Here is a 27788-nt window from a genome sequence, read left to right as displayed (position 1 = left end):
TTTCACACACATGTGGCAGGAAAGTTTAGTCCAAGCCTTTTAGCAAGTTTTGGAAATATTTCGAATATGATTAATCTGAAGAGTAATCCTAGTCAAGGTAGATCTCTACTTTGATGTTCCACCACTATAATATGAATATAACGAGAAAGCTCATTATCCACTTCACCAGAAGGCACATTTTGATTGATTATATAAGAAAACTGTGGCTCAGGGTATCATAATAATAAATATGAATCAGTTATAGATGTCTTTTAGTTATATGGTTGTATTTCCCTGACTTATCCAGTTGGGGAGCTACAAGTCAGATGCAACCTACCAGTGCGAGGAAGGCGTTGCCTTGTTTCGACGAGCCCGCCTTCAGAGCTGTCTTCAACACGACTATTGAACATCGCTCCTACATGGCCGCCATTACAAACGGTATTGAAATCAAAGAAGAAGACTTAGCAGATGAATGGACAAGGACCACCTACCTTCCAACCCCCAAAATGCCCACCTATCTTCTCGCCTTTACGGTCGGCACATTTGACTACACGGAGAATATCACCGCCAACGGCGTTCGAGTAAAGTCCTTTTTTTTTCTTCATATGAAATAACACCCAGTTAATGCCACGGGATTTATTCATATCCAATTTGGAAATTTTATAGGCTTATTAAATAAACAGAAAAAGTGAGAAAAAAACATAGATAAAGCGAGGAAATGTCTTAATCTGCGATTTTTCTCTTATCACCTTTTAACTTATTGTATTCATTATTCTCTCTTTCTCTTTTATTGGGGGGATGTGGGGTGTGTCCTTGCTGGTTGTAAGCATTATTCCCATGTTTAATTACATATACAATTATTTGGCACCTCTTTTCTGTTTTTCATATCGCTCCTTTAGAGATATAATTTTGCACAGACTCCATTATTTCCATGTACACTATTGATATTTCTTCTAATCCCGAATTTGTTATTACATGATCATATTAACAACTATTATTCTATCTTGTGAATCCTTAGAAGTTGTGAGAACGCTCACCTGAACTTTATAATTATGTGCCGTGGTCAATGGGCTTTAGGTCTCATTGGCAGCAGCCGTCTTATCATACTTCATGTATTTTCACGTGCTGTTCTTCTTTCCTTTTCTTTTGATGACTAGTTCCGTGCATGGTCTCGACCCGAGGCCGTGAACAACACCCGGTACGCACTTGAAACCGGCTCAGAGATCATCACCTATTTCGAAGACTATTTCGGTATCCCATTTCCTCTAGAAAAGCAAGGTTTGTATTAACAAGGAGCTATTACAATGCATAATTCCATCTGCGGATACAACGAGAGACATACCGTATTTAGATAAAAGGGAAAAGAGAGGTAGAGGGGGTATCAATATAACGACTATCTGATAATGAGCTACTCTCAAAATCATCAACAAGTAAAGTAGTAATAGTTACCACTACAGCAATCTCTTACAATATTCTTACAGTTGAATGTCCTAGACAATTTTATGAAAATCGTCATCTGGCTCCAACAGTGTGCCATTGCCTCAATTCAACCAAAGCATCATTGCACCTTCTATCCATAAACTTGTACACATGAAAAAGTAAAACGAAACTGTTCTAAAGACAAGATATTCTGAGAACGAAAAAATAACATAAATTTTATGATTTGACCTACTGTTGGAACGCCAGGAATGCCACAACGTTACTTACATGTCTAGAAGCCACCATTATTATTGCTATTGTTCTGAATATGTCTTTCCAGATATGATCGCAGTGCCCGACTTTGCAGCGGGGGCCATGGAGAATTGGGGCCTCATCATCTACAGAGAGACAGCCATGTTGTACGACCCTGAGGTTAACTCGGCCAGCAACAAACAGACTGTTGCCGTCGTGGTTTCCCATGAACTTGCTCATCAGGTAATTTGACTGGCATTTCCGAAAGTAGCGGAATTAGAGGGGACATGGGGGGTCCTCAAGCCCAAATGACTTCAATCCCCCCCCCCCCCCCAAAAAAAAAAAAAAAAAAAAAAAAAAAATTGTATTGATTATAAATTAATTTAATCATGGCACATGCATGTAGAAAATGAATACATGATTCCCCTGTAGAAGAATCCATCAACATATATTTCCATATTTCCATAGACTAATTCATCCATCACCTGATGAAATAAATGAACATTACAATGTATTGCGTAATCCAAATATGATTGCTATGTATAGGATATGCAAACCCCCTATGATTTGATTTTGCTGCATTTCTTGCGATCGTCTTAACAATAGGTGCAACACCAAAACAAAAACATCGTTGCAATCTGAGGTTGATGAAGCACTGAGAGGGGATATCTACCTCAGAATGTCATAGTTATTGTCTGCTACTGATTTGGACAGCCAGACTAGGCGGATAATGATATGCTGTTTCCTTCCTCTTTCATTCATTAGTGGTTCGGTAATCTCGTTACTCCTAAATGGTGGGACGATCTTTGGCTCAACGAGGGATTCGCAAGCTACGTCGAATACCTCGGCGTTGACTTTACAGAGCCCACATGGGGCATGGTAAATATATTTTTACTCATAATAGTTGATGTTGACATTAAAATAGAAATTGGACAATTGCGATCACGTTGGGTTTACTGATTTTCAAAAATAACTTTTGTACGTCTTCTATTTTAGTGAGGCGGAAGTAGCTCAGTGTCAAGCAACTTCTAAATTATTTCTTCGAAAACGTATATCGTACGTAACAGTGAATTTATTTATAAAAGTGTCTTACGCGGAGGTCGTTTAGATACGATAACGTTTAAAAGAAAAATAGAAAGATTTCGATTGCATCAACGAGGCAAACAAACAGAAGAACCTCTCGATGCCAGGATGTGCATGGACAGTGCGCATCTATGACTTTGAATACACACTGGACAATCAAATGAACAAAACATACAAGTAATGTTTAATAATTTAATTTGTCATGTGAGAAGTTTTGAATGTTCAGGTGCCATTCAAGTGACGACATTTCTTGTTTAATGATTGTAGAAGGAACAGTTCGTAATTAACGACTTAGAACCAGTCTTTGAGCTCGATTCCTTGGGAACTTCTCACCCGGTTCGTGTCGACGTAGGTGCTCCGGCAGAAATCAATGAAATATTTGATTCGATTTCTTACAACAAGGTAAGACACATACACCCCTGAGGTAAGGTACCAAAGCTAGCAGAGGAGAGTTAGCTCTAACACTGACACGTCCTCTCGTTCATTGGTCAGATTCATGGAGGTCCTTTCCATAGAAATTGTATGATATAGACCACTATTTAGAGCTGCCTGAATTTGAAGGTGTGACAACTACTACTCTTCTGCTAGCTATGGTGGGTATACGCCGCTTACGTGCTTTGCTCGATATATTTTATCTTGAAGAGATTAAAAGATTTTGAAAACGGAGCATAAAGCTAAGCTTTCATTTGAATTACTTGCTTTATCTCAGTATAGTAAATCGGCACTATAATAACGTGATACGTTTCAGAATAATTACGATTTACATTAACATAGACATTTTTTGGTAACGTAATGCGTCTTGACATTTATATATACTAATGTTATCAGAATGATATTATCAGTATTATTCATAGTATTACCATAACTTTTGCTATTATCATCAATTATATTTTCACCATTAAAGCTATCATAAGTACATAAAAAACACGATCGCGGCTATTTTCGTTAAATCAACTCCAGGGAAATTTGAAAAACATATTGTATGTCCCATAGAAATAATGTACGGATTACGTAATATTTCAAAGGTAACGTACATGGTGATCGAAATTGCCTCAGGTCGATTTTAAGACAGTAGTTGCTTGGTGTCTAAAGTACAATCACTTGAATTAAAGAGTTACAATAAATATGCAATGAAAGTATTATAACAAAATATGCAATAAAAGTATTATAACAAAATATGCAATTAAAGAATTGCATAAATTATATAATCCACATAATGGATATTATTTGAATTTCTATTTTTTGTCTTCTTAAATAAAGGGTGGTTCCATTCTGAGAATGCTGAATAACATCCTGACAGAGGAAGTGTTTACACGGGGCCTTACAGCTTATCTTAAGGAACATGCCTATGGCAACGCTGACTCGGACGATCTTTGGAGTGCCTTAACGGAGGTCAGTGGAAACGCTGCTATCACGGCAAATCATGAATAAAGTTAAAAGGAAGAGCATCGCCTGAGTTTATTTATTTATTTTTTAAAGGTTGTTGTTGGTGTAGATGTTTTGTGGGGAGGAGTGGGGGGCTTCGCTTGTTGAAAAATACTAGCCTAACTTGACAGCGAATTTGATCCGAAATATACCCCAATATTACACTCAAAATGGGCTACTTACACCCTGTCTCCAATCAGGTGATTAAAGGGTCTACTACCAACAAAATGTTGGTCTACAAAAATAGGGGTAAAGTCATTCATGTGCATAAAAGGGATGTCCGAAATGTTTAGCAATATCATCCTAGTTTACAAGTTGACGAACATTTATGTTCTTGTCCTGCTAGCGGCAACACGACGAATTTCTGTTCGGAGTACTAGTCATATAGCGGGACTTTGCTTTAATCTTTACGTAAAGACGATTGCAAAGAATTTCGAGAAATCAAATCATGAGCAATTCAATTCTCTACTGTACTACCTATAGAAATCACGTTCACACATTCAATCGGTGATAAACAAGGCTGTTGAAATAATATTGAATAGTAATTTGGCCTTTTATACCAAGGGTTGCCACATTAGTATCAATCTTCGTGTGGACCCCGTAATCGTTATTACTCCAGCATTGTCCGGTACCCAATTATACGTGGGTTGAGAGGGGCAAATGTGGAAAAATACCTTGTCCATGAATGTAAGTACCTAGCATAGTTGATGACTTAATTTTGATCTGTTATTCTTGTATATTGTTGTATGTTGGAATCTTCATGAATAAAAATCAATCAATCAATCAATCAGCAAGGATCGAACACAGGACTATTCGTTTGAGAGTCAAGAACGTTCCCCAATACATCACAGTGCTCCCACAGGGCTCCCAAAATTGCCTCTGGTGTTGATTTTCCGAAAGTCTTTGCGATTTTGTTCAGAATATCTGATTTTTTGTTGCAAACATTCCATTTCTGTGTTTTGGTTATTTTGTGTTTTTTTTTCCTTTCTTTTAAAGGCTGACAAAGATGACGGTGGCCTCGACGTGAAAGCCATCATGGACACCTGGACATTACAGATGGGCTATCCTCTAGTCACCTTAGAACGAACAAGTCAAAGAACAGTAACGGCTTATCAGGAACACTATCTCTCTAACCCATCTGAGGGTGTCAGTCAGGAATACGGAGATCAGGGGTAATTGCTATATGAACTACAAATACTGATAGCAATACCTGTTTCTTATAATAATAAAACGCTTTACCTTAAAATGACCAAAGCGCTTACAGAATTATTATTATTATTATTGTCGCAGTCAATTATGGATTCAATTACTATTGCGCACACTGCGGTGCACATTCCTTTTTAATTTTGAGCGTAGTAGAATCGCAATTGCGGTGTATTTATGGTCTTTCAGCTGCAAATAATAGTGACATAATTTCAGTCGCGAAATTGTCTCCGATATGAGACTGACTTGACATTTTCTTCTACCAAGAATACTTCGCATGATAACCTGTGTAATGATGTAGTGCGCGAAAAGAAAAATTAATGATGTTGGTATATTTATGACGTTATTTACATTGTTAAACTACACGCTGTTGCTGAATGTAACTTTGAATAATTCACTCCTACATAGGTACTTATGGCAAGTTTACCTCCAATACACGGACAAGACAACCAACAACTTTATTATGCCAAACTCAGCTTGGATGAAAAAAGAACGTTCTAGTAAGTATAACAGATTTATTAGTTTAATTTGTCTCGTAATGCGCATATTGTAAATCACACTTTACCAAACATTTACGGTTACAGATATCGTATAGACCTGTTCTGATGATTATATATACATGCATTGCTAATATCTCCAATGGTGAATATGAAGACTTCCAAACATATCAATATAACATACACTTAATCGGGGGTACTCCTGAGGAATCGGACACAATTTTGGCCGAGAATGGTTGCTATCAATAACTAAGAATGGACTTATTTCTTACGACGGACAGGTCAAAAAAATTATTGCACGCACTTTTTAAGCAAATGTACATTGGAACGATAGTTGTGCGCTTTCCCATATCCCACTGCAAATTCTAGGTGGGGCACGAGTTTCGCTGCGTGCAAGATTTGAACACCCGTGTGGTAATTCGAACTATCAGTGTACATGAAAACTGTCGAAAATATGTCTTTAACCTTTTTCTCTGACCATCATGCATTCACTCCCAACTAAAAATGATTGACTTTTAAATTATTTTTTTTAAAAAACAAGAGACGACAAGTTTTACAGAACTCAAAATAGAACACTGCAAAAGTTTAATTTCTCGTCAAATTGTTACTCTTTAAATTATATTTCATTCTTCAGTCGAATTCGAGCTTGCAGATACTGTGGATGAAAATGACTGGTACATGGTGAACACTTACCAGTATGGCTTCTACAGAGTAAACTATGATCATGAAAACTGGATGAGGTTGACCGATCAACTCATGACTGACCACAAGGTATGAAGGCTAGCCCTATATGCCTACTTATCTTTTATTCAACTTCAAATTGACAAAAAAAAAATCACATTCCTCCTCCTACCATTGTTTTTCGGGTTGCAGTAATATGAGCAAGAAGATTAAAAATAAGAAGAAGTAGTACTTGTAGTGAAAGTAATAGTAGTAGTAGAAGTAGAAGTAGCAGCAGCAGCAGTAGTAGTAATTAGTAGTAGCAGTAGTAGTATAGTGCCTTTACCCGTTTTCAAGCGAATGGCATGTGGAACAATTTCGTAATTATGAATAGATGACGGTCATCAACATAGATAAGTCAAAGCATTACTTTGGCCGTTTTTAGTATAAGTAGTTTAATACACCTTTAAATATTAATGTTCAATTCTAAATTTGGAGAGAGTTTTTGTGAAATCTGATGAAAAAAATATAATCGACACTCAACCAAAATGAAACTCTTTCTCAATTAAAGCTAGACTTGTCAAAACCAACTCTTGTTTCTGCATATGAAAATAGCTTTATCCTTTCTATCATTTTCTAACAGGTTTTCCCTAACGAAAATCGTGCTCAACTGATTGACGACGCGTTCAGCCTTGCCCGCACTGGCAATATCTCCATGGAAACCGCGCTAAATCTCACTAGATACCTTGGAAACGAAAAGGATCTTCTGCCATGGGAGGCCACACTGGACTACATGTCCTACATCACTAACATGTTCAGACTCAGTGGAGGCTTTGGCCCTCTAGAGGTAAGAACCGTAATGTTTAGTCAGTACAGTGTGACGTCATTTCTTATCTGTTTTTAATGCATTGTGACGTTATTTATCTCGTATGAACCCATGATCACTTTCCTTTAAGATAGCATCACATGACATTATCAATATAGTCGCTCTACTCATTTTATGGACACTTCTAAGATTAAGTTGAGTTATGGTCAATTATTTCTTGTTATAGTTTGAATATGAGGGCATTTGAAGAGCAATCCTTTCCAGGAGACATTTCTGCTTTGATAATCTTTTATTAAAGCAGACATAAACTAATATGTAAGTTCTCAAATATATTTCTATTTTACCAGAACTGCACCATGTCTATAAGCCGGGTGCAAACGAAGTGTCATTTCGATTGCGTTTTTGTAACCAACGCGAATCAAGCTAATGCTGGCAATTAGTATATGCGCTGGTGATCCAACGCTGTGTTTGCAGTGTTCCTTATGCTGCAGAAGTATTATTTTATCATTTTAATAATTTCTATTTGAATGTACAATGACAAAAATCAGGCCTTTACCCAATACTTTTTAGATTATAAAACTTTCCTGATTTTTATGTATATTAATTATTATTACTATTTTTTCTAACGGTTAATATGAAGACTACCGAACTATCAATATTAGATATACTTAATTGTGATTTCTCGTGGGGACTCTATATAATGGCAGTTATAGGTATTTACCGGACAACGGGTTCGATGTCGCTCTCATTTGGTGCGTCATAGACTGCGTCAATGGCTATTGCAGCGTTCCGCCAGGAACTTTTGTAAATGGCTATTTGGGCTTATTATTATGACAAAGCGTTATTTCCATTGCATCACTCAAGGACGTTAAGGCAATAATAAATGCACATGCCTGGGCAGAGTCCGTCGGCACATATTATGCAACTCCTTGACGCAGGGATGCGATAGCCTAGCGCGAGGTTCCTATCTGTCCGAAAATAGGCGCCATGACACTGGCGTGAGTGCGTAGAGAACATTGCTCCCGGACATTGCTCGACTCCTCGTTGTCTACCGGCCATATATATATATACATTGTGTAAGGTTCACTGCATGTATTATTTAAATTGAAATGATCAATTATCGTCGAAGCTAGCTAGTAGCTACAGTGGCACTTTGTGTATAATGAGTAGGCCGCTTTATGAAGTTGTCTTTATCCATGATTGTAACAATATGATTCTACTATAATCTTTTTTCAGTTGTACATGCAAGCTTTGGTGGAGCCTCTCTACGACTCTCTAGGCTGGAATGACACTGACGAAGTCCTTGAGCAGTTAGTATATTTCCAGAGCTGCATTTTTTTAAATTCTCCCTTTATCTGCCCCCATTACAATTTTGGACAAAGTATATATTGTAACATAAAGCCTCTATCAGGTATGACGCGGTAAACCGCGGTGGGTTTTGTTTTAATGAAGACGTACGTGTTAAAGCCTCATCTTTGACGCGGTAAGCCGCGGTGGGTTTTGTTTTTATGAAGACGTAGGTGTTAAAGGCTCAGCTTTGACGCGGTAAGCCGCGGTGAGTATTGTTTTTATAAAGATGTAGGTGTTAAAGGCTCAGCTTTGACGCGGTAAGCCGCGGTGGGTATTGTTTTTAAGAAGACGTAGGTGTTAAAGGCTCAGTTTTGACGCGGTAAACCACCTCCACACACACACACATACACACATTCTCACATCAGGGCCTTTGTGGGGCACCTGATTGTGGGGTATTTCTGTGCGTTCCAGATATACCTTGTGGTCCCCTACTAGTGGGGTATGTACAACCTGGCGATAACAACCCGGCGGTGTGCTTACGATGTTACCATAAAAAAGTGTGCAAGTTTTAGCACACGCTCACAAAAAGTCATTTATGGGGTACCACTTCTAATGCCCCGCAGGGCATAGGACACCGAATATACAGTCATTTGAAAGACTTTACTCTGTGGGGTCCTGAAAAAATACCCCACAAAGTAAAAATGCCTCACAAGGGGTATGTGAAGCGCACATAAAACCCCACAAGAATGCTGAGGTGAGAGCACACACACGCGCACACACACACACACACACACCAAAAAGAATCGTAAATAAATAATAATTATAATAAAACCGCCACGGTTCTGCCGCGTCGTATCTGAACGAAGCTAAATATGCTTCACATCACTGCATCTTGTAACATAAATCATATATCAGTAAATTCACGTTAGACCTTTGTTGCGCATACTTGGCATTCATTTTATACAAGTTGTAAAAAATATTTTTTAAATGCTTTGGTTTACCACTTCATATCTTAACGAGTCTTAAAGCTTATCTACCATAGTTTACAGGAGGGATTAGAGCGCCCTGCAAGGTCACTGAACAGGTGGTTATCTCATCAACTCAGCTCTCAGTTAACATAAGAAAAAGAGGATCATGGGGGACCAATGGTCACCGATTAGGCATTGTTTGTTATATAGAGGGCGCAAGTAGCTACAAGTAGTGCAGTGGGCCTTTAAGAAAGACTCTTAATTTTACATATAGTCGGGGAAAAGCTAATCGAACTTTCATTTGGCAGATTTGGACCAACCCTTTTCGGCCACGTGTTTTCAAGTGGTTCGGTGGTAAGGTTTTAACCCCTCTCTACATGCTGTAGCTCATATTCACCTGTTTGTGATATTCAGCAACATGTACATGACACTTGAAACTGCTCAATAACCCTTGAAACCAAACTTTCAAGACTGTTTTAAAAGGTGTATTTTAAGAATGATATTCTACCACGATTACCAGTATTCTACACTATTGGTAAAAATGCGATTTTGGTTATATATTGGCCATGTTTGGAGGTATCGCAGAAAATGGAATATCCTGGTTCGTGTTTTTTTTTTCTATTTCCATCGCTCCCATGGGAAATATCATTGCATTGATGGTGATTAAGTGGTTTTATCATTTGATTCTGCTAGATACAATCGAAACAACGCCATTCGTGTAGCGTGCTACTACCGCGTGACAGACTGTCTGGACCAAGCCTCCAAACTCTACCAAGATTACATGCAAAATCCTGATAACAACCCGTAAGTCTGGAGGGGGTGTAGAAGGGAAGGAGTGTAAGGAGGAGGGGAAGGAGGAGTGGACGGAGAGAAGGAGAGGGGACGAAGAGAGAGAGAGAGAGAGAGAGGGGGAGGGAAAGGAGGATGGGGAAGGATATGTGCAATACTTTATAGTACGTACAAGGAGGAGGAGGAGTAAATTAGAAGTAGTAGCAATAGCAGTAGTAGCAGTAGCAGCAGAAGTAATAGGGATAAAAGTAGTGATAACAGTAGAAGTGGTAGTAGTAGCAGTGGCTGTCGTCATTTTCAAAGTTGTCCTCTTTGTCTCGAAGAGGACATTAGACCAAAAGCAAGTATCAAGTACGCATTACTAAAATATCAGAAAAGACTTCTATACACGTAGAGCTTTTTTGTGTTTTATCGAGACTATTATCCCACACCTTTGACCATCTCTCTTTACCCATTCTTCATACAGCATTAGCAACAATCTCAAGACCACTGTGTACTGTAACGGTATCCGTGATGGCGGTCAGACCGAGTGGGAGTTCGGCTGGAACAAGTACCTCTCGTCCTCCGATTCCTCAGAGAAATCAAAATGGCTGTCGGCCCTTGGTTGCTCTAGACAACCCTGGATTCTCAACCGGTAAGAGCAAGAGATTTGCTAGAATTAAACTATTACCAAATATGATATTATATTTGTTTTAAGGAAGTGTATATTCTCTTTTCAAACATTTCTTTATGTTGTTGCATAATAAATTTGGCTGATGGTATTGAACGCTTTTTTATTAGAAATTTCGATTTCAATAGTCTTCGGATTATCTCAAATAAAATGGAGTTTAAATTTTTACATATTTAATACATTTGCTTCTGGTGTATGAATTGAATTTTCGTTTTATTCCACTTTTGAAATCAACAATTACAATAACAAGAACAAAACTGAGATAGAGATTATTCCAAACCTTTATTTGGTTTAAGATTATGTCCGGGACGTGTATGAACAATTCGTCTGTTTGGAGCCAGGAGAACGTCAATATAGAGCTAATGCCCTTCTGGCTCTGAACAGACGAATCATTCCGTCAAGTGCTATATAAATATAAATATACAATAATGAGCTAGTCCTCATACTCGCATTTCATGATTTCATAAGTTATTACTCACCTAACCTATTAAATCGCTACTCCTCAACTTCATAACTCCCTCCCTACACCTAACTACCTTCTTTCTCTTTCTTTCTTTCTCCCCCCCCCCCCCTCTCTCTCTCTCTCTCTCTCCCCCCCTCTCTCTCTCTCTCTCTCTCTCTCTCTCTCTCACTCTCTCTCTCTCCATACACTTCTCTCTTTCTTCCCCTTCCTTTATCCCACCTCTCTCTCTTTAGTACATCTATTTGTTTATTTTGCTACAAATTGGGTATGATATGTTTGTAAATTATGAATGTATATACCAAAATTATGTTTTATTTCCACCTTGTATTACTTTGCATGATGTATATCCAATGTGATTCAGTTGGTGAGCTGCCATGTGGTTTTAATGCATACCATTTAACAATTCAATCACAATCAATCAATCAATCAATCAATCAATCAGGTACCTGATGTATACGGTGGCAGAAGACACCCAGGTTCGAAGCCAGGACGTCTCGTCCGTACTGTCAGCCGTGGGCAACAACCACATCGGTATTGATCTCGTGTGGGACTTCTTGCGTAACGATTACGACAAGATCTATGATTTGTAAGTTGACCCTAGACACTAAAAATGATTAATCATAATTTTTATGATTATTAGGAGCACTAATAAAATATTAAGCGCCGAATCAACACCCCCCCCCCCCCCCCCCCCCCTTGCGCCAAGGGGAGGGGGCCCGGGCCCCCCGTGCCCTCGCCCCCTAGATCCGCCATTTGATGCGTGATACTGTTTTACAAAACAATTACATGTATATAGATAGCTATCTGGGTCTGTTAGGGTAACGAGTAGCAACCCTAGAGAAATAAATTACTCGGGGTCTACCAATAATGAAGTGCATTTGAACCCAACACATTTAGAAGATGTAACAAAATGTTTAACGCTTTATAGCTATTTGATCTCTAAGCTCTAACCATATGTTTTCCGAATCGTTGTGTTGATTGCAGACTGATGAAGAAAGAATAATGCTATAAAAACTGTACATATTCTTTTGTTTTCAGATTTGCTACCAGTATATTCACCTTCTCCAGCATTATTTCTGCTGTGCCGCAAAACTTCAACACCGAGCAACTTTTAGAGGAGGTAAGATGACCATGATTCACATAACGGCGTATCATGGGGAGGGGGCCGTGGGGAGGGCGAACGTGCCACGCCCGGGTGGCAGAGTATGTCATTGTAATGTTCACACATTTCAGCTGGTGACTGACAAGGTTACTGGTATTACCCATGGTCGATTTCATGAAAGTCTTCGTGATTTTTGTGTGAAAAGAAGCTGTAATCCCGTAAGTTTTGTGCTGTGTTAAATTTCCCCCTCTTTCCTCTTTTTTCTACAAACTTCATCGGGATTGTCCAGTGGATAGCGTTCGGTGAGGGGAGGGATTTCGGTCCTGCGACGAGGACTTACGAGCAAGGAACCGAGACCATCAAGATCAACATCCAATGGATGGAGAAGTATGAGGACTCGATCACCGAGTGGTTAATGAGAGCTCTATAGAAGGAAACATGTAGAGAAGAGTCATCATCACCATCAACATCATCATCACACTAATGGAATCAAAGGGGTTTCTTGCAGGATTTATTTTTCCTCAACCATTTTAGCGACATACGATGTAACAGCGGTGGTTGGGATGAGTGTGTATACCCCCAGACACTCCCTCCATTGATTCCCCACTTCAGAAAATCAAATATAGTTCATACCTCTTCCAAAAGTCCTATTTTCCTGAACAACTGACGTATGTTATTCAATGAGGCTAATTTATATAGACTTACAAGAGGAAGAATCACCCATGGCTCAATCCGTACTTACAATTGTATCGAAATTGTATTGTATGATCTCTTTGGAATTTCAATTTTAGTAGGCTAGTCGTAAGAAGTTATAAACTCATTATATTGGAGTTCAATCAAAGCACAGTTCATTTGTTATCCAGTAACTGTTAAGATACAAGAACACAAAAATAAGATTAAATGCCTGGTTAAAGCTATACTGCGGTTGCTTCAAAATGTCAAATGATGTTCAGAACTATATAATATGGAAACTACAAATTACTTATGTTATAGGAATATTTGTTTAGGAAATGGAATCGCACTCCATTCTCAAACATTACTTTACATTATCACTTTAAAAAACACTTATGTTGCCTATGGTTATGGAGCATTTCGCCATGATCGAAATTTGTAATGGCATTTGTCTGTAACTGGCAATTCTTTCTAAGTTTTGTTTTGTAAAAATGTTTGCGTCCACTTAAAGCGTGGTTCACATAATATGTGAACGAACTTTAACTGTACTTATTAATGTATGTACAATTTCACAGTGTCTTATATTCTATGATATAACCAGCAACATAATATCATTTTTTATTAGTTCAATGTCCACACCAGTACTGGTAGAATTAATTGTTAGTCAACTTTTTTTAATTTTAGTTTACTGGGCATAAAGGACATAATTTTGTTTTGGTAATATGGCACGTAAGACTTCATGTACAATTCATGTTCTGGTTTTTACTTTCTTAATCCATCGCAATTTCACAGCTTGTACAATTGCTTATTCAACTTTTATAAACTCTTATATGAATATTTTGGAAGCCGCTTATATTTCCAGTTTTGAGTTTATTATCGATCGGAAGTGTTTAATATTGTAAGCTTACATTTATGACCATATCATGTTAATTTCATGTTATGTAGAAATGAAGAGATTATATTGGTATGTCAACCAGTACTCTATGTGTTTAAAACAGTTGACATAGGCTTGTTATTTCCCCTTTAATGGCCAATAAAAGATGATTTACAAGAAAGTTATATGATTCCTGAAAGTCAATAGAATGTTTTAATGTGTTTATGAACATGTCATGTCAGACAAGAGTCGTATTTTTTTCTCTTAGTATGGTAATACGGTAATGCGCATTATTTAAAGTAATGTACATATGCACACAAAATTGTACATTTACATGCATCTACATGTAAATTTCTTTTAAATTTTTTCAATCTTTAACTCCGCATTATCTTTCATCAATCAACATGAAAATAGCTAATTGATTGTTATCAACTAAAATTATATTTTGCTCAACACTGACATGGAATTACATGTATACATTTATTTATTTCAACATTTTGAAAGCTAGATTATTTTATACAGTAGGCTTGCGGGTGATTTATTTTTACTTCAATCTTTGGACAATCAATATTCTCTTGAAGATGTACAATCGCCGAAGTGCAATAGTCATAAAGAGAATACCAAGTTACGGGGGAAAGAGTAGCAATTAGAACAAATAATTTTGATAATAGCTCCAACCAAATTTTCGCTCAGTGCCTTGTCTGATCACAACTTGGTTAGGGACAGGTTCTTCTGCTGTAACCTTCGGGATGTTTTAAAATTGTACCACTTTAAATTATTGCTGATGATTCATAATTCCGCAACACAAATTTCCCGTTGGGGTTCATAAATTCGGAAAATGAAATAGGTTTTGTTATTCCGAAAGTAAGTAATTTCGAAAAATGATACAGGGCTCCATGTATTTTCAAAATTATGATCACTACGAAGCCCGTGTGGGTGTGCGCGCGTGTGTGTTTGTGTGAGAGAGAGAGAGAGAGAGAGAGAGAGAGAAAGAGGTGATGAAAGATGGGGTATGAACATAGGGAGGGAAAGAGAGAGAGATAAATGAGTAGAAAGAGAGAGAGAGAGAGAGAGAGAGAGAGAGAGAGAGAGAGAAAGAGGGGGAGGGGGGAGGGGGGAGGTGGAAGTACCAAATGGAAATCACTCGGGTACAGATTCATTATTTTGAAGTCAAATGTGCTTTAATTAAGAATAGCCCTATCATTCTTCTTCTTTTTGTTCTGTTTCTTGTTTTGTTTTGGGGTTTGCATTGTATATGGGGACATTGCGTTATGTTGTTTTCTTACTATACTAGAGCCTTTAGAATAGTAAACAATTTTGCTGCATACTTAAGGTATGCCGATCACATTGCACAAAAAGGAGGGGTGCCCCCATCCCTGAATCTAAATCTGCCACTGCTTTAACTTTATCTTGAAATTAATATAAGGCTACTAAATGTCCTTTTTTGTGACTAAAATAACGGGGAAAAAACACATCTCTAGCTGGAAGTGGGGAAATAAATTTGTACGAGTTTTAAAACTGAAATAAAAAGAAAATAAGCAGTAATTGATATCTATCTCTATTAAGCTTGCTTATTCCATTTCAGTCTTTGTAGCTGTTTAGAACTTATGGGTAATTTATAATTATCAAGTAACATTTGGGGTGATAGTGAGCTCTAAAAAAAAACAGGTTTTTTGTTTTCCCCTCAACCACGCCCCCCTTGAGTAAAAAAAAAAAAGAGGATTCGCGGGGGAAAATGGCATCTAACAACATTCTCCCCTTTCGAGTAAGAAAATTGGGACAAAATTGGGAAAATTGGGAAAAAAATAGCGCAAAATAGGGAAGAATAGAGAAAATAAGAAGGGAATCGGGAAAATAGGGAAAAAACAAAAATTGTAAAAAAATTGTAAAAAAAAAAAATATCTGGACTTTTTTTAAATCGGGAAGAAAAAAAAAAATCGGGAAAAAATCGGGAAAAATAAAAAAAATCCGGAAACCGATTTAAATCGGGTTTTTATCAGGCCTGATCATTTCCACGATCTTGAATTAAACTTATGTCTTCTCTATTAAATTGGATATGTATTTCTACTTTTTACATTTAATTCAATGATGTTTAAGCACTAATTCTCATTGCTTTATAGTGCACTGTATGATGTACCCTATATCAAATACACAATACTGTATCCAGAATATGCCATAACTTGATATATTTTATGAATGTTTTTTAGAAAATAAAGAAAGTCTATTTCAAACAAAAAGACATGTCCATTCAATGTTTCTTTTTAATTTCTTGAATATGTACAATAATGGAAACATTCAAACATTGCATAAGACACACAAGGTCATAAATATGAATCATTCTATACATGGGAATTACATGTATATGTAAATATAAGATACAAAACTTGGTCATAAAGAATAACCTAAAGAACATATTGTCTTCTGACAGGGAAAAGAGCATTAACTTGTATCATTTTACACTTAAACCAGCCTTTGGGGTTTATAATAGATGAAACAAAGGGTCTGATTTTTCATTCCCTACCACTCTGAATATCCGGCTGATTCTAGCAATTTGTTTGTATTTCTTCCCATTGCTTTATTTAGTTTTTTTTTTTAAGTTGTTTTAGTAAAAATATGATTTAACAACAATTACAATATATCACAAAAATAAATGATATTGAAAAATGTACACTTTGACAAAACATTATTAAAACCGGGATTTATAAGTGGGATCAATGAAATTATGAAGAAGAAAAATATGAGTGCCTCTGTAATTCTGATTCTGGTATCTGTATTATATCACTTTTGTATTATCAGGCTTTTGCCAATTGGTAGTACTTGAAATGCTGTTGCAAACTGGCAACGACAGTGGTCTTGTCATAGCATTGTCTTCAACTATCAAACATACCAAATTCTTTGAATACAGGCAAATACATGTAACTTGACATACTGCCTAATCTAAAGCATTACAATCTTATCTCCGAAGAAATATGGTCTAATTAAGTGTCAGTCTTCTTGGCATTGGTAGCGCTAACAAATTTCACTCTATCAGACATTTCCAGTGTCAAAGATGCATGCAACTGTGCCTGCTTCCATGTAGAGAATAGTAAGAAGAGGGCAGTATATAAACTTAGTTATTACAACATCAACAAGCATAATGCTGTTAAAAATGAATAGATTTAACAATATATAATCTTCCTAAGCATGCATGGGCAGATATAGATGGAAAGCAGGAACTGGACCAAGTCTTAGATTAGAAACAGGACCAGATCAGGACCAGATCCTGACAGTGTTATCTGCACCTCCCGAGACCAGGAAGTCACCAGCCCTGTCAAACATGACGGCATGGACAGCATCTTCATGACCTGCAAGGCTAGACACCTGCAAGATACAAGAGAACACATACAGTTACCATTTCAACATTTTACAATGACATGCCAAATAGTCGCAGTAATATATCATAGATAACTTTTAAAAAGTATGCATAAAATGTTCTTGAATTTGAAATCAATTGAAAAACAATTATGTAGGCTTGCAAAGAAATGAGCCCCCCCCCCCCCCCCCCAAAAAAAGGAAAAAATGGCAACTTTCCTCTTCAACATTAGAAATGCATATTCTTATATATATATTTTTTTTTTAAATTAAAAATCGTACACAGGATAATGTGTAACTTAACTTCCATTGAATTTCCAATCTTAATATGATGACCATGCAACCATGCACGTTAAGAAACAGGTGTCCCAAATTTTTGAGACAGGTTTCAATCACAGTGCCATCTTTTATTGTATTTTTTTTCCTCTTTTTTTTTCCATGGCATGAACTATCAATATTTATGAACAGACTTTGAATTTGCAGAAGCAATTTTATTTGTTTATTTGTTTTCTTCTTTTAATCACCATATAGAGGATTAAAGTTTGGGCAATTTATCAACACTATAGCACTATTATAGTATAAGGGTTAATCGCCTTACCTGGCCTGATGTAAGATCCATCATCTTCACCGTTCCATCATTACTACCCACGGCCAGGACTGTACCGGATGAGTCAAAGGCCGCTCTGTTGACCGGGTGTGGTCCTACGTCATAGGTCGCCATGGATGCACAGGTCCGAGTGTCCCATACTCGCACCACACCATAGGAATCACAGGAAGCAATGCTGTCACCTCGTAGACTGAATGTGGCATGGTTGACGGAGTGGACGTGGCCGTAGAAAGTCTGACCACAAAGACCCTGTGGTGGTGATGGGGGGATAATGAGTTTGGAGAAATGAAGTGAGGTGTCTGTAAAGGGGAACTCTGCTTTAACAAAACATCTACCATATCAGAAAGATACCCTGGCTACCTGGAATTGGACTTCACTTAAATAAACCAATAAATAAATCCTATGAAAATAAGGGATATCATCTGTTAACCCCTTTAAATTCCTCTTAATCAACTATCTTGCCATTCTGAAAATAAATCCTACATATCTAATATTGTCAAAGGTCTGACAAATCTATAAACTATGAAACAAATAGGGATTGATTAAGAAATGTCAGAAATGGTAGCTGAATTGCTGGGTTTTTCCCCCATTGCAATATGAATTTGAATGACACATCTAAGTTGCTGATTCGCTGCGAAGAAAGTGAAGGAGCAAAAAGTATTTCAACCATTTTTTGTCATCATTAGAGGCCTTTAACCCAGCCCAAAATCAACCTATGCCTATAACATTGTGCTAGTCAGGACGTTAAACTCATTAGGCGCGATAGCTCAGTCGGTAGAGCAGTGGTCTCGTAATCCGGTGACCCTTTGGTGAGGCATTAATCCTCATTACCAGGTCCGTCAGAGAGGACCTTAAGCCGTCGGCTGTCTGGTTGCTTATTTACAGTACAAGCATTTATGCTTTCTTAGCAGTCAGGTAAAATATCCACTACCACTACCACTACCACTAACTGAATAGACTTTTGAGAGAGCCATCCTTCAGAAAGTAAGAGGTAAACAGATAAGTACGCATGGACTGGCTTTCATAAAATCAGGCCAGTAGAAAGATTGATAGGAATAGAACAGAAATCATTGAGATTCAACTCTCTCTCCAGGCTTACCGTGCGTGCATCCCAAAGTGAGACCGTCTTATCAGCCGACGCTGTGAGGATGTTGTTGGAGAAGGGCAGGAACATGACAGAGTTCACCGAGTCAGCATGCCCTCTAAGTGTGAATCTACAGCGAAGGCTACAGGTGGAAACAATGTATGATAGCTAGACTCAATGGAAAACAATGGATAGGTATCAAAAGACCTACCCAAATGGCCTTAGTTAATTGCAACATCAGTAACAACAATTTGTACGCATTTTAACAAGCAAGAAGAATTGTTATATTGCATGCTCGTGCACACAAAACAAAATCTTGAGTGTCATGTGACACCTTTTCAGCTAATATGATAGTTGCTAACAAATACGATTTGTTTCATACGATTTGTTTAATAATTAGGTTGAAACTTTTAATGAATGTAAGAACAGCCGATTGCATATCATACCTGTTGAGATCCCATATCTTGGAGGTGTTATCCATGGATGCACTAGCTACAAAATCACCAGATGCATGCCATGAACAACCCCATACTGCAGAACAGAAAAGAAAAAAATAGGGTCACATCAGAACACGTCGTTATCAAATTATTTAGGTTTATAACTAATAAACAAACAATCTAACAACAAAATAGCTCAAAACACTTTTTTTCTACAATATGACAACATTTATATTCAGTAAATTGCAGAATGGTTGGAAAAGAAATTAATTATTAACTTCTATTGTTTGTTTTAATTCCTCCAAAAGACAAACTATAGATATTTCAAGAACATTCTTCAAAACATTTCTTTTCTTCCAAAAGACAAACCATAAATATTTCAAGATATTTCTTCCACATTCTGTTGTTGAGGTGTGTAATTAACTCTCAATATCATAATCTGAATATTAAAGGTCAAACTGTTTTGTTACCTACCTGCATGTTGATGTTCTGAGAAGGTATGCACACATTCTGCTTTAGAGAAGTCCCAGATCTTGACCGTTCCGTCACCTCCAGCCGTCACAAGCTGAGAACCACTGCACACCGACGACAAATAAGCAATCAATCAACTATATATACACCACCTTTCTCATACGTTTTAGAAACTTATCTTGTGCGATGGATATCTTTCATTAGAATTATAAAGGGTCATGAATCTCGAGATACAATGAAATCATTGAGTATTACTTTAATTAATCTTTTTTGGGGGGTTACTCATCATTACATTCCTAGAAATAGAAGGAATAACAAATTTAATAATAAACAAAGTTTGATCTTTAATATTATATACCGTTGATTCCTACAACCACTTTCAATATTAAGTGATTTGATGAGAATAAGTAAATAATATCACAAGTCAAATAGAGAATGTAGTGATGTTTACTATCAGTGATGATATTGTTAAAGGCCATTCCAAAACGATATAGTGTTTGAGCTTCAGCTAGCATTTAGTTTGGGTATGTTGTGTCAATGGTTAATTGAAATTGGTGATTCAATGAGTGTTGCAAATTGGCAGCAGGGCAATCGCTGTATAATGCATTATCTTCTTCACAATTTTTATTTCTGGAGAAAAAAATTCTTGAATGAAAGTTGGTAGTACTGGTTTAATGAAATAAAGTCGAATTACAGGTTTTTTACAATAGAAAAAGCAAACATCAAAATTACAGGAAACAAAATAGTCTGGCAAGCTTTAATTACCTTGGATGGAAATCACAATCTGCTATCCAGTCTGTATGCCCCTCACCCGTCATGATGATGTCACCGCTAGGTATGGACCACATCTTCCAATTCTGATCGTCACTCACCGTCGCTAAGATCTGCTTCCGAGGATGGAGGGCTATCCTGATGACCAAAACAAGAATATGGAGAAGAAACAAATGATGAATATGATGAAAACGCATCATTTCCTTTACTTATTGCTGAAAACGGTCTCATGACTTGACTGTCTGAAGAAGTTGTATGGCTTCACAGATAATTATTAATTACTCAACATTTTTCCTCCTTGAAAAGATCAAACCTAAAAAAGAGACTGGATATTGATGTTATACATAACAACAATTTATAATTTTGTTTCACTATAATAGCAACATGTCTGTGATATAAATTAAAGTATTTGAATGGAGTTTATACCCAAAGCTAATGGGAGTAACAATATCATGTTAGCAAAATCAATTACTTGGTGTTTAGTGCTGCAGGTCTTCTATATACTGTATTTTCATTATTAGCCAACATTTTTACAAAGGAATGAGACAGGTACTAAATTCTTACACACTATGCAAAAATAAAAAAAATAATAATTAAAAACAATGCTTATGAAGCGCTTGAAACAAACAAAATACAATGATAAACAATTAAATATTAAACAAAACAAACAATTACAAATAAACCTACAAATTATAATACATATGAAACAAGGAACACATAAAATACACTGCAGACTCCCCCCACCAACACCAAAAATATCAATATGAAGTTGCAGCTAAGACTTACCCGCTGACAGCCAGACTATGGGCTTGGAAGGTGTGGGTGAGTCTGAACCCACCGGTTCGTGTCAGATGGGCTGATGGACCTTTCACACTAGCAAGCTGTGGGTTTACACCATTATCCACTGGGAACTCTGAATCCTGAAAAACGACGAGATAGTAAGAAGTGTAAATAACACTTTTCATACATTCTGCTTAGGTATCAAGGTATGAAAAGATGTCTCATTTTGTTATCGGTTTTAGATTTAAAAGGTAGAGCATGAGTTTCAACCTGTCATAAGTGTAAAAATTGACTTGGCATGAGGGATAGACATTTGAAGAAATGTGATGGCATGTGTACAAGTATAATATTGGTCACATTACACTGATAAATCCCAAAGAATGAACATTGCAAGAAAGAAAACAACATGCAAATACATACAAATATATAGAAATATAACAACATGAAAGTAAACATTTCATTTTGTTAACAGGAACAAGTGGGATACAATTTATCCAACAGAAAATTGCATCCAATTAAATATGCATTTAATACATAAATAAAATATGACATGTTGCAAGATGAATATACTATACTGAACAAACTAAATACAACACGACAATCAAGTAGAGGGATAGAGTAGATGAGAACAGAAATGAGATATCATACTAACTAAGGGGGGATTAATTCAAGCCTGATCGTTCATCTCCTAATGTATTTAGATTTCAAATAAAGTCAACTTGACTCTCATTCTAAATGATTCTAGTGATGGATTAACTTTGAAGAAGAATTAATTTCCAATCCATAAGGCCCTTGAAAAAAACTTGGTTTTATCTAATCATTGGGATATGGAGGTTCACTGAGTTTTGGGGAGAGATGTAACTAACTGTGATATTCAAATAAAATTGCATAAAAATATGTAACGGGATTGTGTTTTCAATGCCCAAGTGCATATGGTAGACATATAGGCAGGTGGTCTTTCCCTACAGGTGATCACTAATGAAGGTTTGCCTGTAGTGGATTCCCTATACCTTAGGATGTCTTGGTATGGTCTGTTGAGTCACATCCATACTGCTAGGGTCAGGCTGGAAGGGCTCCGTCGTCATCTCACGTGCCCTATGAACATTCTGCTGGGTCGGACCCACACCTGATGCAAACATAAGACGTCGCTCCTCCTTGGTCATCTCTTGTGTAGCGCCCTCTCTCAAGCCACTCTCCAGGCTGCGGAGGGTCGCTTGCAGGGCAGACACCTGCACATGATACAGATAAGATGGATTGGATTTTAAAATGAAAGTGCTGTAAGAACAGATTACTTGTACTACTGTCTAGTGCAATTTTTTTTCCTTTAAATTCTGCTCCATATTAGTCTGTGAAACAAAAAAAAATACTAAAGTTCATGTTGTACACTGTTGTTCCTGAATTTAAATTTAGAGCACTGTAAAACCTCTTGAGAAAGAAGCTTTTGAAACTTTGAAATAGTTTCATGCCATCAAAATAACTGAATCACAATACAAAAATTCTGAAATCCTCAACAAGGTCTGCTATGTAAATGGCCATCGAATAATTCCGGAAAGTTTCAGGTCATCAAAGTATATGAATGTTACAGTTTTCCCCTTTGTCGAACCACTTCTCATTCAGTTTTTTAATAAGTGATTGTTTCCAGCAAAGATCAGAACTTAAATTTTGAGAAAAAGGTAAGAATTTCCCAATGTTGACAGCATAATATCTTGGTAATTGTTATTCTTACCTGATTGACAGCTCTGTCTCTCTCGAGCTTGGCCAACATACGTTCCTTCATCACTGCCTCATACTTCTGCTTCAGTTGCTGCAAGGTAGGTTCATAGGAACCATAGTGACGCTTCAGCCTACATTCAATGTGGGAGTTCACATAAAGAAACATTTAGCTCATCCACACTGCAATTCCTATTCATCTCTACAGGATAGAACTATAACTTATCTACATATTTTCAAAAGTTCTTCCAGTAGTCTTCACAATGTATCCAGCAAATCAAAGCCCTTACATGTAATTGCTTAAGGTATATCATATACTTTTCATTAAAATTTTCAAGCACAAAATAAAACTTCCAGCAAAATTCATTTAAACAAAATTACAGGTTTTATTAGTGCTACACTTTTTCTCTAAACTCCACAATAAAGTAAATTGATCAATCAATTATTGTATCTATCTTGACTGACATGAGCGCTATACAAGAACCCACTATTATTATTATTATTATTATCTAACCTTTTCCACTGACCTTTTGATGTCGTCGATCAACTTGTTCTTTTCCTGGACGACCCTCTTGTGATGCATTCGATGGAAGTCCCTCTCCTTGCGTAACTTCACATAAGTCTCCTTGGCTTTCCTATTTAAAGACAAGAAAATATTAACGAATTAACATGTTGTATGAAACAGCAACATGAAGTAGGGAAAGGTCACTAGACCTAAGTATGGTCTTTGCCTTCGGGATAATAACTTCCTTTATCAGAAAAATGTCTTGAGATTGCTTTCCAAAAAGTTAATGAAATGGCTATTACTTTAACAAAAATTATGATCGTTCATAACATAAGATCAAATGAAAAGGAATAGCTTTGTATTTGTTTAAGTACTTGGATCTCGCTATCACTCATCATCAGTGCTTATGTACTTCACAAATATCAAATCACAAAATATGATAATTTATTACTTAAAATAGAACCATTTAGACCCCCTCCTGTGCCACAAGGATTCTTAACAGTCCTCATAAATGCACTGAAATTTTGACTCATAAGGCTTAAATAAACTTCAAGATAGGGGTACCTGTTTTTGTTTCAAGAGGAGAAATGTAACTATATTTTAGTCACAACATATTGTTTGACACTAAAATTCTTATGCAGGATTTGCTATCCTGGATGGCAAAGAATTGGTTGAATCCAAGAATGAAGAGTTTTTCAACTTACATGGCAGCATCCCTGAACCTGTCCACATCAGTACGGAGAAACTTGACCTGATTATCGAGCTGTTGATTGCGGCAGTAGATGTCAGGTACAGTGCCAACGTCCTCCTCATTCATCAGACCACGTTGCTGGAGCTCATACCTGGGGGTAGGATAAGAACCACGATGAGAAGGTTACTCAGTGTCAAAGACATGATTCTTGGACAATATAAGAGTACACAAAGACACTACTTCTAGTAAACAGTTGGATGGCTCAAGTCTCTCTCCCCTTCTCTCTCTTTCTCTCTCTCTCTCTCTCTCTCTCTCTTTCACTTTCTCTCTTTCTCTCTCTCTCTTTCTCTCTCTCTCTCTCTCTCTCTCTCCCTCTAACTAGTTTTCCACAAGCATGAATCCTGCTGGTATTCATTCTCTTTCTCCATTCTTTCCCAATCATTCAAATTTAAACACAAGCAGAAAAATATTCAACTAGAGACATAAAAAGTTATGAACACAGAGAAACTAATTCCAAGAAATTCCAATAATCCAATCTTCTTTCAAAGGTAGGATTTCATTCACTCTGGAAGACAAGTATGACAAATTTCAAATTTTAAGTATTGACCCCCAAAATCCAGGTTCTAATTACGAATTGTCATGAAGTTCAAAGGGGTTATAGATATTCACTAGCATAGAAACTGATGTAATCTCTGATTGATTGATAATACTTACCATTCTGTTTGGAAGCAATCCAAGGTACGACTCATTCCCATCTTAACCAGGAAATTACGGACAAAGTCATCAACGACCTCTGGCCTCTGAGTGACAGGTGGAGGAATGAGACCTTCCTTTCTCTTCTAATCATCATACAAGAATGAGGAGAGAAGGGTGAAAGGATAAACGTGATAAGCAAAGTAACATTAGAATGCTGTCAAGTTTCACCACTAGCACATACACATAGGTGCATTGTTATACCTGCATACATTACATGTTTACTTTCCGATCAAACCCAAGTGAAATTCTGAGACATTAACTAATCCTGATTTTTCTGAAGAAGTCTAGCTTTATAGATTGGAATCAAATCTTTTATTCCATTGAATAATTTATTCATTCATTATAAGGGTTAATACAGGGGCCACTCTGTTCCAGTAGGTAATGAGTCATATGAGATCATCAGGGAAGGATTTCGGCTACCGGTATCTTAGAAAAGCATTTCTTCCCTTCATACCCTCAGAGGCTCTATTATCAAAATCAAAATTACTCCTGAGTGTACACAAATATAGATCTTATGTGATTATTCACTCACATTAATCCTCAAGCAACACCTACAAAAGTATATGTATATCTAACCCAAAAGAAACCTCAACTTACAGCTGCTTCCTGGTCTTCCTGTGCTTCCTGGATAGTACGCACAGCATTGTTAAGATCCTCATCAATTTCTGCAGAAAGAATGATTATGAAAATCCATTAATTAATTAATAAAAATCAGTAAGAACTTACGATTTTCAAAATTTCAGCAAGTCTTATTTTGTTTATTACTTACACAACATCAATGTGCTCCAGTTTTTACAATCTTCTTTCATGAATAAATACAAACACTTTTTTTGTAAATGTCTGTCACTACCAAGTTTAATACATGAAGTGAATTCAATTTTTGCAACTCATGTTACTACCGGTACTACTATGAAAGCTGTATAAGTCACATGTTATTAAAAGTGAAAAATTAAACTATCTTTTCTGACACATTAATGAATAAAAATCCATATCAAACTTTAAACTTCTACCCCTCCAAAAAGAAAAAGAAATTTGGAAACCTAGCATATCTCACCTTTAATATAATAAAGTCTAATATTGAAACAGCATTTACATGTATGTATAGTAAATACAGCACTCCTGAAGTTTAGATATTAATGCAGCTCTAAATATTTATGCAGCTTTAGAGATTCATGCAGCTTCAATGAATTTTAATAATTATTCATCTCACTGTAAGCAAAGAGGTACTAACATTTAGCAAAATATATCCTGTTTGATTGCCAACTTACCAGAGACTAAATCGTCATCAATAGGGATCTCCTCATATTGGAACTCATCATCAGAATCCTCAGTGATTGTGGCACCTGGCAAATATGGTCATTAAGGAACATCTAAAAGTACCTCATCATCAAACTGTATACTTGTCTTTGTATCATAAGTAAACATGTCAAAGTTCTAGGATGGATGCATAACAAACTGTCAACGGTTAGGTTTGGATTTAGTAGATCTAGACTAGACCCAGACTCTTTACCGGTAGACCCTATCTTGTTTTTTATTCATTTTTTAAAATGTTTGTTTAATATCTTTTTTCCCCCTTTCAATTTTGCAACTAGATGATAAGAGCATGCAACAAATTATCTTTTTTTCTTTATTTTCATTCATTTATTTATCTAGAAAAGTCTATTAGTTTATTTATCAATTTTTTAAATTTTAATTAGATCTAGATCTAGATCTAGATAGATCTGGATCTAGATCTAATATTGGTCGTTACAATACAACTTGTTTTGGAGTCCATAAAACTGACAGGACAGAATAGGGTGATTTCCACACATGAACTATCATATTTCTGAAACTAAACACACACACACACACATATGCTCATACTGTACTGACTACCGGTACTTACTGTCTCTAGTGAGAACACCACCACACACAAAATTACGAAGAGCATGAACCAGAGTCAGAGACAGTTATTTGTTATCATACAAAAATTGATAAAAAGTTAAAGGCGTAAATATTCTTGAAGAATGAACGCCAATAGCACTAAACGACAACAGCAAAAGTCTGATCACTATCTTCTTCTTCCTCCTACAGTCCTACTAACACTACTATTAGTATTTCAAGTTCAAAGTTGTCGGAGATCAACACCACCAAGCTGCCTGCATTGAGACACAATTATCAGTACACGGGACTACCCTTCAAAATTAATTGGCGATTACTAGTCATGCATGCGAGTAATTTTCATTAATTTGATTCAATATTCAGTGATTTCCATTATTTATGAGTAAGGTAATTTTTAAACAATAAAAGTATAGACACAAATCATCATTAAAGGATACGTTCTAGGAAATAAGCGCCTTCTTCTCCGATTCTTTCACCAGACGAAGCCATGGTTGTTGATAGTTGTTGCTACGATCACAGCGCATGCGCGCGCAGAGATGAGCTTGCGGCTAGCTAGGCTCCGATGTTGATCT

At 36.7% G+C, this 27788-nt stretch overlaps 2 protein-coding genes across 2 annotated transcripts; one reads left to right on the top strand and one right to left on the bottom strand.

Annotated features, from left to right (window-relative positions):
• Positions 1–292: 292 nt before the first annotated feature.
• On the top strand, positions 293–13065 carry LOC115918303 (aminopeptidase N-like). The gene is made up of 16 exons (XM_030972843.1): positions 293–560; positions 1137–1257; positions 1739–1893; positions 2416–2529; positions 3001–3135; positions 3994–4125; positions 5155–5330; positions 5770–5861; positions 6493–6629; positions 7162–7365; positions 8581–8654; positions 10296–10406; positions 10858–11025; positions 11967–12110; positions 12563–12644; positions 12916–13065. Exons 1-16 carry the CDS (start codon positions 306–308, stop codon positions 13054–13056), a joined length of 2241 nt encoding a protein of 746 aa, XP_030828703.1. The 5' UTR covers positions 293–305; the 3' UTR covers positions 13057–13065.
• A 3345-nt stretch (positions 13066–16410) lies between these two features.
• Positions 16411–27763, bottom strand: LOC115919118 (sperm-associated antigen 16 protein-like). Its single transcript, XM_031000481.1, has 15 exons — positions 27654–27763; positions 26604–26678; positions 25933–26000; positions 25294–25418; positions 24593–24730; positions 23911–24018; positions 23400–23517; positions 22684–22902; positions 21680–21813; positions 20888–21031; positions 20126–20226; positions 19661–19745; positions 19230–19356; positions 18122–18379; positions 16411–17532 (listed from the first exon to the last, which is right to left on the bottom strand). The coding sequence occupies exons 1-15, from the start codon at positions 27703–27705 to the stop codon at positions 17422–17424; spliced, it is 1863 nt and encodes a 620-aa protein (XP_030856341.1). The 5' UTR covers positions 27706–27763; the 3' UTR covers positions 16411–17421.
• Between the last annotated feature and the right edge of the window lie 25 nt (positions 27764–27788).

This window comes from Strongylocentrotus purpuratus, unplaced genomic scaffold (genome assembly GCF_000002235.5).
Source record: "Strongylocentrotus purpuratus isolate Spur 01 unplaced genomic scaffold, Spur_5.0 spur5_scaffold_6, whole genome shotgun sequence".
Classification (NCBI taxonomy): domain Eukaryota; kingdom Metazoa; phylum Echinodermata; class Echinoidea; order Camarodonta; family Strongylocentrotidae; genus Strongylocentrotus; species Strongylocentrotus purpuratus.
The sequence above is the reverse complement of the archived record's forward strand: the minus strand, read 5'-3'. Positions and strand labels throughout refer to the sequence as shown.